This window comes from Crinia signifera, chromosome 3 (genome assembly GCF_055691185.1).
Source record: "Crinia signifera chromosome 3, ASM5569118v1, whole genome shotgun sequence".
Taxonomy (NCBI): Eukaryota; Metazoa; Chordata; class Amphibia; order Anura; family Myobatrachidae; genus Crinia; species Crinia signifera.
Window position 1 is genome coordinate 229,787,072 of NC_139219.1, and position 12,836 is coordinate 229,799,907.

Consider the following 12,836-nt stretch of genomic DNA (forward strand, 5'->3'; position numbering starts at 1 on the left):
GTACTCTGGAATTTTTGGTGCTAAGATTCTATTATATGAATGCAGGTTCTACCTACAGCCTAATGACTGTTTACCAACATATGTGTAACAGCAAATACGCTTTTACACTACCTCTTACCAATACTAAATAATAGCTACAATCATTTCTGTAGCTTAAAATAAAAAAAAAATCACAGCACCCGCCATCTTTGAAAACCCATGCAGTTCCTCTTTCCTGCTTGGGGTGTCAGTCTGCTATAGTTCTTCTAGCACAGTGTGGTCTGTATATCAGCACTGAAATGCAAATCAGACCTGTGCTAGAAACACCACAGCAGACAGCGACGCCTTAGGCAGGGAACAGAATTAAGAAAAAGCTAACAAATGCTACTGTAAGAGGGAACGGTTATTTCATACGCATTGTCAGGCATGTCCAAACTATGCCCCTCCAGCTGTTGTAAAACTACAAGTCCCATCATGCCATGCCACAGTTTTGCTATTAGGGAATATTAAAACTATGGCAAGGCATGCTGAGATGTGTAGTTTCACAACAGCTGGAGGGCCATAGTTTTGACATGCCTGCATTAAGTAAAAAATAAATAAAACCTAAATGGAAGCTCTGATTTGTGTACAGTATCAGCCTTAAAAAAAATATATATAAAGCCATATTTAAAAACAAAATATTGCATTCCTTAGTTGTATGAAATGGAAAACACATTAATTTCATAATAATGAACATAGAAACATGCAATACAAGCATATAGGGGGTCGATCCTATTACACCCGAAGGGTGCGAGTTGCCATTTGGGTGCCATTTTTGCGCTGAAAACAGCACCCAAATTAAGCCTGACTTGCTTCCTTCACAGGGCTGAATTCACTGAAAATTGCTCGCACCCCTATGGAGGTGTAAGCACTTTTCAGCTAATTCGGCCCGCTATAAAGTGCGCCTGGTGTTGTGATTGATTCACACTCACGAATCATCCGCACCCTTCGTGTGTAATAGGATCGACCCCATAGAATGGTTTCAAATTCATTATTAAATAATATATAGACTTGCCTTTTAAGTTACCATACATTTTACATTGAATGAAGAACAGGATATTATTTATTTATTTATTTAACAGTTTCTTATATAGCGCATACATATTACGCAGCACTTTACAGAGAATATTTGAACATTCACATCAGTCCCTGCCCAGTGGAACTTACAATCTATATTCCTTACCACATGTACACGCACACACAGACATCCTAGGGTTAATTTTGTTGGAAGCCAATTAACCAATCTGTATATTTTTGGATTGTGGGAGTAAACCCACGCAAGCACGGGGAGAATATACAAACTCCGCACAGTTAGAGCCATGTTGGGGATCGAACCCATGACCTCAGCGCTGTGAGGCAGTAATGCTAACCATTACACCATCCGTGCTGCCCCTGCGCAAACCTGAACATAGGATACAAAGTAAAATAAACATGGATACTCAAGATCTACACATTTATGCACATTCTGTTAAGATAATCACAAAGCAAGCTGAGGCTGGACCTATATTGTCATTGATATGCACATCATTAAATTTTTAGAGAAACTTAGCAAAAAGGAGTAGGGGCAGGTGGCTTTAAGCAAGGGGAGGAGAAGTATTCCATCTCATGGGAGATGACAGTGTATAGTCAAGGGGTAGACAGACAATGTTGACAGGTGGGCCTGTGCAAGAACAGAAATGCGAGGGTAAGGATGAGATCTGATAGGTATTGCTAAAAAAAAAAAAAAAACAGATTTTTGAAAACTCACTTTGGAGAAAGATGGAGAGACTCATTGGAGTTGTGAATTACAATGATAAGGAGCAACAAAGGAAAAATCCTGACAGCAAGTAAAAGCATACACTGGAGACCATATCTGCATACATGGGACAGGTAACCATCAGGAAAAGCATGAGACGGTGGTCCAGTGTGTGCATATCTAGGATTGACAAACTGGAGAAGAGGTAAAGAATGGGGAGACGAAGCTTACAAGTTAAAGACAACACTAAAGGCAACAAGCAAGGCTCAATGGGAGACAGAAGGAGGCACAGGAAATGATTGGTGGGGATTAGGTAGCAGATCAGCAAAACTTGGTTAAGTGAAGAATTTGAGTAGATTCAGCCATGTTATGGGGGAAACTACAAATGGCCACATAGTGGTAACAAGTTGTAAGAAGTGGCAGAGTACCAAGGGCTCAATCTAATTCCCTATAGAGGGTGTCGTTGCCATGGCATGTAAACGCCGGCACCCAAACTCATCCCCCCCTTTTAGTGCCTAACTAGCAGATTTTTGGTCACAGCTCTGAGGATCTGAAAACAAAAATCTGCACTTCGATGGCACAATAAGTGTGGCATTGCGCCACACTTACTAGTACCCACAAACACATTGCGGGGAATAAAATTGATCCATAAACTGGAATTTGCAGACATTGTGGTAGACATACAGATGGTTTTGCATTTCATTGGTGTAAATAATGGTCCTTGTTCTAAATGTCAGACCACATTCCCTGCTTTTGCAGGTAGTGTTTAAATTCTCAATATGGCTTTAGTTTTGGTAAGGGAAGTAATGTTCAGTACAATGTATAGTCTATACTGTATTGCTGCGAATGTTGAATATTACAGTTCTGTTCCTGCTAAGATAAACTTAGGAGAATAGCCTGCTATTTCCAGACCCTTCAAAGACATGACATCTTCACTGTTATCAGCAGGATGCGCTTTGTTACATATCTGTATAAATTCCCATTTTTAGGTTTTGTTTTCTTACTTACAAGTCATTCAGGCTTGGAGCAGTGCATTGCTGGCAAAGGTATACTTCCAATAATAATAATAATTTATTTTATGATTTAAATTAAGCCACTGTTTCTAATCTATTATGACATTTTTTATTGTTTAAAGTTGTTGAATATTTTATTTGTTCATAACTGGAACTCCCATCTGATCTGTGTGCATTCTGTTATTTTAGGATATCAGGCAGCTATGATTGTGTTCTTACTGCTCATCACTGAAAGCCTTGTGAATGTTCATGCATTTTGCCCTCTTGCATGTGATTGCTCAACGAAAGATGTAATTTCTTGCACCAATAAGTCAATTACAAGCATTGCCAAATTAGCCATTGCTAATAATTTTACTTATATTATTATAAGCAACACACAAGCTACAGAGCTGACAAACTGGAGTTTTCCAGAAATGCCACTTACTTTACGTCTGTCCTTGGAAGGCAACAAATTATCCACAATTACTGCTGCGGCTTTTCAAAACTTCCCTTTTCTGAAGTCTCTTAAATTAACAGACAACAACTTAAGCACTCTCCCTTTCGGGGTGTTTCATCCTTTAATTCACCTTGAACAGTTATTTCTAGACAGAAATTTTTTATTTCAGCTTGATCCGCGGATGTTTGACACTCTGTGTAATCTAAACGAACTTTCCTTGAACAGAAATAGTCTTACGGAATTACCTGCTGGATTGCTAGATCAACTGGTTAAACTGCAAAACTTAAATCTATCTAGAAACAAACTTAATTATTTGCCTAAAAACATTTTTAGTTCATTGTTCGAACTACTAAACCTTATTCTCTATGATAATAAACTGATGGAGATAACACCCTTAATGTTTAGTAATCTCACAAAACTGGTTGAACTTAATCTGCGTTCAAATGTAATCCAAGTAATTGACAAAGAAGCATTTTACCACCTCCCAAAGCTAAAGAAACTGTCTCTGCAGAAGAATCATCTAAAAATGTTGCCTGATGGATTATTTCTTCACTTGCCCTTGCTAAATTCATTGTCACTTTATGAAAACCCATTGACGGAACTTCCCATTGTGCTGTTTGGTAAAATGGACTACCTCAAGTCATTATGGCTATATCATACAGATCTTTCAACAATACCTAATTTCATCTTCAGCAACCTAACTAACCTGGAGTTACTTGTCCTAACTAGGAATAAAAAGCTTCACACTCTCCCACCAGATTCGTTTAGTGGTTTAAGCAAGCTTGAGGAGCTTGCATTGCATACTAATAACTTTAGCTCTCTTGTTGAAGCTCTCTTCCAGGAACTACCACAATTACAAACTCTTTCTCTGTATAATAATAACTTTGAGGTTCTCCCAGGGAACTTATTTCATCCTCTAACAAATCTTCATAATATATATCTTAATAACAGTAAAATAAAGACTCTACCAGGGAACTTGTTTAAAGGGTTGACAAATCTACAAATGGTCCGCCTTGATGGCAACCCTTGGACCTGTGATTGCAAACTTAAAGATTTCAAAGTGTGGCTTGAAATGAATATGGGAAAGATAAACATGTCACTTGTGTGTTCGAGTCCTAGAACACTGGAAGGAATCCCTGTATTAGAGGCTGAGTTACAGACTTGTCCCTATACAACAACTAAAGCAGAGGAAACAAGTTCTCTTGTGGTAACCACAGCTTCCAGCTCATGGGATGGTTTCACCAATATTTCACAGAGCACTCTTCCCAGTGGTGCGGAGGGGACATCTAAAATCCGAAACCAGTTTATTAATGAAAGCCATTCCCCTCTCAATTATCCTACAACTGACTGGTATTACTATGACGCTACAAGTCCTCCTTTAACAATATTTTCAGAGTATGATCTGCGTCATATAGAAAATACATTCAGGTTTACTCTTCCATGTGGAAAAATAATTGATTATGTCCTTATATTGAATATCGTATTGCAAATGTTAGTTGTATTACTAACGTGCTTTAGCTTGCTTAAAATGAAGATACTCTATAAATACTTTAATAGTTTTACTGAACCTGTAGTTTTAATGCGCATTTTAATACCATTAAATTCTAATCCCAGGTCCAGTACAATAGAAATTTAATTTTCTTGAGGCCTACAGTAGCAATGTGTAAGCATTCTTTATGTGAAAGTGTTAACTATAGATGAGAATCTTTAGAATAAATTATGCTATTTAAAGAAAAGAGAAAGGACTGTTGTTCAGGGACCGCACTTTAATCAATACGCATAAAATTAAACTTTTAATTATTATTTTCAAAATATTTTGAAAATAATAATTAAAAGTAAAATTTTATGTGTATTGATTAAAGTGCGGTCCCTGAACAACAGTCCTTTCTCTTTTCTTTAAATACGTTAACTTGTTACTGTTTGGGATCTGCACCCCCACTAACCGATTTAATAAATGTGGGGAATGGATCTTCGGATCATATAAACAAGATTTTTTTCAGTGTGCAGGCATGCCCCCAGCTCCGACAAGGAGCAACCCATCCATGAATAAATTATGCTGCAAGATACTTCTGATTCTAGGCTTCCCTGTATAGTATTACATTCTGCCATTATTAATTGTACATAAATGTTTTCCCCCATTGGATTATTCAAACCAAATATTTTAGTAATACCATATTTTCCATTGTATGAAATGCTTTTCAGATCAATATGTAGTATTCTGTTAATAAATCACATGAAATTTAATGTTCATTTAATATTATTATTATTATTATTATTATTATTATTAAAATGGATTCTCCATGAAATTTTTCAGCCATAAATTACGGATGGCTTCCCCTTAAATCCAGTAGCTAAAATGGCTAAAAACAGAATGGAGGCTTTGAAAAGCAAAAACTTACACTTCGTAAATGTTCCTGTCTATTTACTTACAAAATGTAACTGCAATTGAAATCTAATGCAATTAAAAAGACGGTACTTGTGTATTAGCAGGGCGCCCACTAAGCAAGTAGCTTAGTGCCCTATTCTGCGTAGTGAGATCGCATCGCAAGCAGTTTTGCATGCGATGCGATGGTAATAGTTAATTTTCACTGCACCCCTGGCCGTGTATGTCATCGCTCGCAAATCGCATGCGATTGCCTGCAATGCGATTTAACACACCCCCCCCCCCCCCCCACTATCCACGTCACCCAGAAGCGTGGCGAGCGGACACGTCCTACCAACCTTTTCATACCCCCACTATCCACATCGGAGTGGAGTTGATTTTAGAAAGTGTGGAGAGTGCAGCGGATTCCTTAACATGTATTCCGCTTCGGGCGCAGCGGCTCGCTACGCTCGCCACACTTTATAAATTAAACTCAACACCAACGTGGGGGTACGAAAAGGTCGGGGGGACGCATTCTGCGTCCCCTCGCGGGGCACGCTGTGCTCGCCATGCCTCGGGGTGACGTGGATGGTGGGGGTGTGCTAAATCACATTGCATGGCATCGCACGTGATAAAATCGCATGCGATCCACGGCCAGGGGGTGCCGTGAAATTTCATAAGTACCATCGCATTGCATTCGATGCGATCTCTACCACGGCATATGTAGGCAATTTGGGCACACTGCTAATACACAAGTACCAAAAAAGACAAATAGAGAGGGGGTTACTCCTTCTGGCAAATTCCTTCTTAGATGGACAAAACCATGTGCACTGCAGGTGGGGTAGATGTTACTTGTGCAGAGATAGTTAGATTTGGGTGGGGTTTTACTTCAAAGTGAGATCTATATTTCAATGTAAAAATAAAGCTGCCAGTATTTTCCCTGCACAGAAACAAAATCACTCACCCAAATCTAATTCTTTCTGCACATTTTACATCTGCCCCCCCCCCCCCCTGTAGTGCACATGGTTTTGTCCATCTAAGAAGGAATTTGCCAGGAGTAGTGAACCAAAATAACCCCCAGAATCAGAAATTGAAACTGGGAAAATAATAATAATTTTTTTTGTTATGTTGTTTAGTAAAGTTGGGACATCGGGTTCAAATCTGGATTGAATGCGGCTGTACGTGTATGTGCAATTCGGGGCACTTTCTCTTCGATTTGGACTATGTTGTCTACTTTTGTATCCAAAAATTATGATTTAATAATATTATGTTTCAGTGATGTAAATACTTAAAGGCCGTTTCAGACTGAACCCATTTCTGAAGCTGAACTTTAGTTTTAGGTAGAATATGATTATGGGAAACTTTTATGGTGAAAATTTTCCCCAATTTTCATAACTGATGTTCATCTTGACGTCAAAAGGTGGTACCTATGTTTAATCAATCACTGTTTAGGGACAACAACAGCAATATATTGATAAGTGGGGTGTTTGGAGGCTGCGCTGTGGACTCAATGTAACTTAGCTGCGAAGTGTAGGATAAGTACTCTACAGATACCTCTATAGAAGAAAGGGGTACACCAGCAGGTGGCACTTCCCGCTCACAGCTACTTGTGCTAATTAGATGGAATAATCACCGTGCTCTAACTGTTATAATAAGTGACTTTATTGATCTCACACAAAAATGGACAATCAGGTGTAAATGAAATGCAAACTAGTCTAAGACACCTTGGAATCTATACAGTTTTAAGAAACAAAAGACTAACCAGTGATAACCACTGTACAATAAGGATGAGAATGTATAAAGGCTCAGACTCTCTGATATATAGCTTCTAATACCGGTATACGCACACATTTGGGTGGGAGAGGAATGGACCACAAACATAGGGCCGTATTCAATGCGGCCGGCGAGGATTGCCGAAATCAAGTGATTCTCGCCTTTCAACACACTCCCCCCACCCCCCACCGGCCGCTCACCCTAAGCAACGCTCCAGCGAGATCCTCGCTCTCAGAGGATGGCGAGGATTTCCCCAAACAGCGAGGCTCACGGCTAATGCAGGGAGCCTCGCTGTTTTAGCAGCCGCATGCGGCGCTTCCCCTTCGTTACAAAATCCTAGCGAGGGGGAAACTGCATGTGCATGGGGTTAGTCAGCACTGCTCACTGTCACAGCTGGCAAAAAGCATTGAACACACCGCATGGACTAACAGTGTATACACGCTGGATCCAATTTGGTCTTTTGTATTTGTAAGTCTTCATCCCAATCTTTTATCCTTAAGTGGATGACTAGTAGATAGTAAGGCCCCAATGAGCATGATACCTTGTCCCAAAATCTGGAAGTGTGGTGACGGTTGGCAGATTCCCATCAGCGTTGTTTGTGCACTCTGCGATGCTCGGCGGGTCCTGTATACGTACATCACCTAGTTTCACCAGGAAATGGCTTCATCAGGATGGTTTGTAGTGTAGATTCATGCAACAGGTGATTCATTGAAATAACACGATAATTTATTTTATAAAATAAATGTAATCAAATCAAATTGCTGGTACCATTGAAAAGTCAATTGCACTGATCTAGTCACCCAACATGTCCAATAATGCCCCTGCTGTGTCCAGTCCTAGTATGCTTCCCCATTGAATCCCAGTGGTAGCGTGGCCAATTTGTAAGAGCACACAATGGACTTAAAGGAAAGACAGCACTCCTGCCGAGTGAACATTTGGTTGTAGGAGTCCCTTTTTATGCAGGCTTGAATACAGTAGGTCCAATTTGCAATGCGGCTGAATGGGGGAAGTGACGGAAAGCTGGTCCGTAAACAAAGGTGGTGCAGGTGAAGCGCTGCGGAATATGTATGCGCTATATAAGAAACTGTTAATAAATAAATAATAAATATCCAATGGCTGGGTGTCTATGCAGATGGTCACCGATGAATTTCGCTGTAGCAGCCTTTTCACCTTCAAAAAGCTACACACCATTAATAAACCGACACATTTTGCTGTAGCAACCTCTTCACCTGCACAGTACAGTAGACCGCTGCAGAGGCTGTGTGCACACCCCCCCCCCCCTTCCGACCTCCTTACTGATGCTGCGTTCAGTAGGCTGGACTCCTCCATTGGTGTACACTGGAGCCGGGTTGATTGTCAGGACTGTGTCGTATTCGCAAGGAAATGGACCAGTGTTGTGGGGGGGGGGTTTCAAGTAACCCTTTTACACTGACGCTGACCCGGTTCCACGAGCCAAAAAACTTGCCTCAGTGTAAAAGTGGTATTACTCACCAAACTCCACTCCTGACATCCTGATAGCATTCTCCACATGCTTTAAGGCAGTGGTCGCCAACCCGTAGCTTGCGAGCTACTGGTAGCAATCCGGGTGGCTCGACCACTGCCGCCTGCCCGTCTCTCTATCCCTCGATTGCCACTGCTAGTTCTGAGGGGAGAAGAGTGCATCGCGCTTGACTTCTTCCCCTCCGTGTGTAAGCATAGCGCCCCCATGGACTTATTCACATATGCTCAAAAGAGCTGTAAACGCATATTAATATAACTTTTTCTTTCAGGTGTTTTCCTCCTTTTTCTCTTTACTTTTTCTTCCTTATTCTAATGTAACATTAGTGTTCATTCTTCATTTTATTGCAACCCTTTTTTTTATTGAGCAGCTTATCTAGTTTTAGCGCAGTGTCACAAATTTTATTCAGCTTTACAGAGAATATTGAACATTCACATCAGTCACTGCCTCAGTGGAGCTTACAATCTATATTCCCTACCACATGTACACGCACACACACATTCTAGGGTTAATTTTGTTGAAAGCCAATTAACCTACCAGTATATTTTTGGGATTGTGGGAGGAAACCCACGCAAGTACGGGGAGAATATACAAACTCTGCAGTTAGAGCCATGGTGGGAATCGAACCCATGACCTCAGTGCTGTGAGGCAGTAATGCTAACTATTACACCATCCGTACTGCTCCAGACATTGCTTTCAATTCCAATGACAGAATCCTGACTGTCAGCATCTGAATTGTAAGTATGCTAGGGATGGTTAGGTTTAGGATCTAGGGCAGTGATGGCTAACCTTGACACTCCAGCTGTTGTTGAACTACACATCCCAGCATGCCCTGCATCAGTTTTAGCATGGCCAAATAGTAAAACTAGCACGGCATGTGTAGTTCAACAACAGCTGGAGTGTCAAGGTTAGCCATCACTAATTTAGGAGCAGGTGGAGGGTTATGGTTAGGCTCTAAGAAGAGGGGGTAAGGGTTAGGCTGTGGAAAGGAAAGTTTAGGCATACTGTAATACTGGGGAAAAAATGGGAACAACCAGTATTCCAGTACAGGAGCTACAAAGGGTTCTAGTTTCTTGGCTTCTGTTTAGAGAAGGGATTTCTCAGTCCCTTGAGGTAGCTCCAATAAATATAAAGTATATTTAAAAATTTACATATGATTACTACAATATTGATTATCACAAATACATTGTATGCATGTTGTGACAAGGATCACATTGACTGTATAAAAAGTTAAACCGCACTTTTATTTTTCCACAGCAGTTTGGACAGTCACATGTATTCCAGCAGTAGCCGGTTCTGGCATTCTCTTTCACAATCAAAAATAATCCAGTGGCTTTAATCTTATATCCCATCCTATTACCTGAGCAGCTGGATCACAGTCAGCATTTGACATGTCAAAAACCCAGTAACCCTTTTGTCTTCTGTTGGGATCCATCAATTTTCTCATTGGCTACAAATTATGGAAAAATCTTCCATTACATTAGTGCTAGTCACGAACCTTTCTATGTAAGGTACTTAATGGTACCTCTTTTGTGATCTGTGTTGGATATACAGAATGTGTGTTTGTAATAAGTAAAATCCAGTTCAGCTTTGTATATTCACTCAACATACTTTAGACTGAGATGTGATTTTTAAAAGTTTAATTCTATGAAAAATAACTTTTACAGCTACCGTTACAAAATAACTTTAACATATTTTTACTATATTTTTAACTGACAGATATTTTCCACATAAGGAAGAATTCAGAAGATGCCAAGAATTTGCAGATAAGCTCCATAAATATAACCCTTTAGTACACATGTATTTTTGGCACGAAGATATAAATATTCCCACTAAATTTCTTCATTTCTTCTGCCGGTTCCTCTTCATTTCTTTGGGATGGCCTAAAACTGACTGAACAGGAGGTGTTAGCCTGCCAAATGCATCGTCTCCTTATCAGTCAGGATTCTAGCATTGGTCAGAATACCAGTGCACAAACTCCAACATCACTCACGATGAATCCCGACTGTCAGCATCCCGAACGGGACTGGCTGCTGTTTGGGGGTGGGGATAGGTTTAGGCAGTGTAGTAGAAGTTAAGGTTAGTCTGGGTGGAAAAGGTGGTTAGGCACTACGGCATGGGTGACCAAACCAGTTCTCAAGGTATACTACCAGTTCACGTTATCCAGACCACCTAGCTGGTGCACATGTGTAGTTATTACTCACATTTGGTGCATTCATTCCTGACTAACACATTCTACAGTTCCACAGGTCATATGGAAAGCATAAACTGTTGGTAGATCTCGGGGACTGGTTTGGCCACACCTACATTAAGGTGTTAGGTTGCTGGTACAGAGGGATATGGTTAGAGAGAAAGATAGATAAAATACTTTCCTGGCAGGTGTCTGCATTCTGTACATTGGGATGATGCTGTCAGTCTTCTGACCGCCATCATTCCATACCCAACCCATTAGAAGGATGGGTATGGAATGACAGGACAGGTAAGATGTTTTCTGGAACTTTATAATTCATTTATCAGACATTGAATTCATGTAACAGTCTTTGATATTAATGTCCGCTACTACTTTATCACATTACTTGAAAAAAATGATCCTTCCCTTATCCATAATGATAGAATAGAATAGAAGTGTACGGTCACGCCCAAGGCTTGGATGGAACTAGAAGCCACAGACGTATGGACGGACTAAGGGGAGGACTCTAGGAACCTTGATGCACGATCAGAATATGGTACTTGGTAGGATTGACTGAGGGCATGACCAGAATGGAGGAAGCTGGTAGATCTAATACAAAGTCTTTAATAAACACGCAGGATGGTACAGAGCAGTGAACAGACTTGCAATCCGTAACTTGAATATATGCAGTAATGTAATAATATCAGTCATTGGCATGGCATGAGATGCATATACATTGATGGTTAGAGGCAATTGGGGCAGTTCTTATTGCAGGTATTAACTGTGAAGCACAATAAACTGGAGAATGTGTTACTGTGAATACTAGTGGAGTTGGTTCATGAACGATTAGGGAACATCAATGGAAGTGAGTATCAATGATAGAACACCAATGATGCTTGATATCGATTGTTACCGATTGTCACTGGAGACTATCTTGGAAGCTAATAGGAAACTCAGGAGGTCCGCTGGAACTGATGGAGAGTTGAAACAGAATAATGGTGGTCCGATGTCGGACCGATAGTGACAGATTGTCACTTGAGGCTAGCTGGGAAGCTCAGGAGGTCGGATGGAACAGATGGAGAGTTGAAACAGAATAATGGTGATCCGATGTCGGACCAATAGTGACAGATTGTCACTTGAGGCTAGCTGGAAAGATGAGGAGGTCGGCTGGAACAGATGGAGAGTTGAAATAGAATGATGGTGATCTGATGTTGGACTGATTGTCACTGGAGACTAGCTGGGAAGCTAGTTGGGAGCTCAGGTGGTCGACTGGAACCGATGGAGGATTGATGGTGGAACACTGATGATGTGGAGCTATCTACATGCCGGAATATACACAGGTCCTTGGAAGGAGCAGAGTCCACTGGAGCAGGAGCACAACAAGTGTTTGATGCTGGTGGGTGCAATGAATCAGCTGGAGCTGAAGGAGTTAATTCAGCAACACTGGAAGGAGCCAGACTTCACAGCTGGATGCAATTAACCACTCTTTGGAAAGAAGGCTTCCTCTGGAGCAGAAGCACAGCGATTACCTAGGCTGCAGACATCACAGGAAGCAGCAAGGCTGTGGACATCATTCAACTGGCCCCTTCCCAGGTCTCAACCCAGTATACTTAATAGCAGCCAGTGTGCAGTGATTGACTAGGCAATTAGCAGGCCAGGAGGATGCTCAGGATTGGCTGTGAACAAACCAGTGACTGGACTGGTCATGGCTGCTCCCATGTCCAATGAAGGTGGGAAACAGTGTTTGTACAGCACATGATGGTGGCCTATGATCATGGTGGCGGCTTGGAAGCCACAAAAGACTGGCACTGACAGGCAGAGATTGCTGCAG

At 41.0% G+C, this 12,836-nt stretch overlaps 1 protein-coding gene across 1 annotated transcript; it reads left to right on the plus strand.

Annotated features, from left to right (window-relative positions):
* Nucleotides 1-1,101: 1,101 nt before the first annotated feature.
* On the plus strand, nucleotides 1,102-4,943 carry GP5 (glycoprotein V platelet). The gene has a single exon (XM_083177573.1). It carries the CDS (start codon nucleotides 2,970-2,972, stop codon nucleotides 4,836-4,838), a length of 1,869 nt encoding a protein of 622 aa, XP_083033699.1. The 5' UTR covers nucleotides 1,102-2,969; the 3' UTR covers nucleotides 4,839-4,943.
* The last annotated feature ends 7,893 nt before the right edge of the window (nucleotides 4,944-12,836 follow it).

What these genes read in the sequence shown, in the direction of transcription:
- GP5 (XM_083177573.1), top strand. Translation starts at nt 2,970, where the DNA reads ATGATTGTGTTCTTACTGCTCATCACTGAAAGCCTTGTGAATGTTCAT.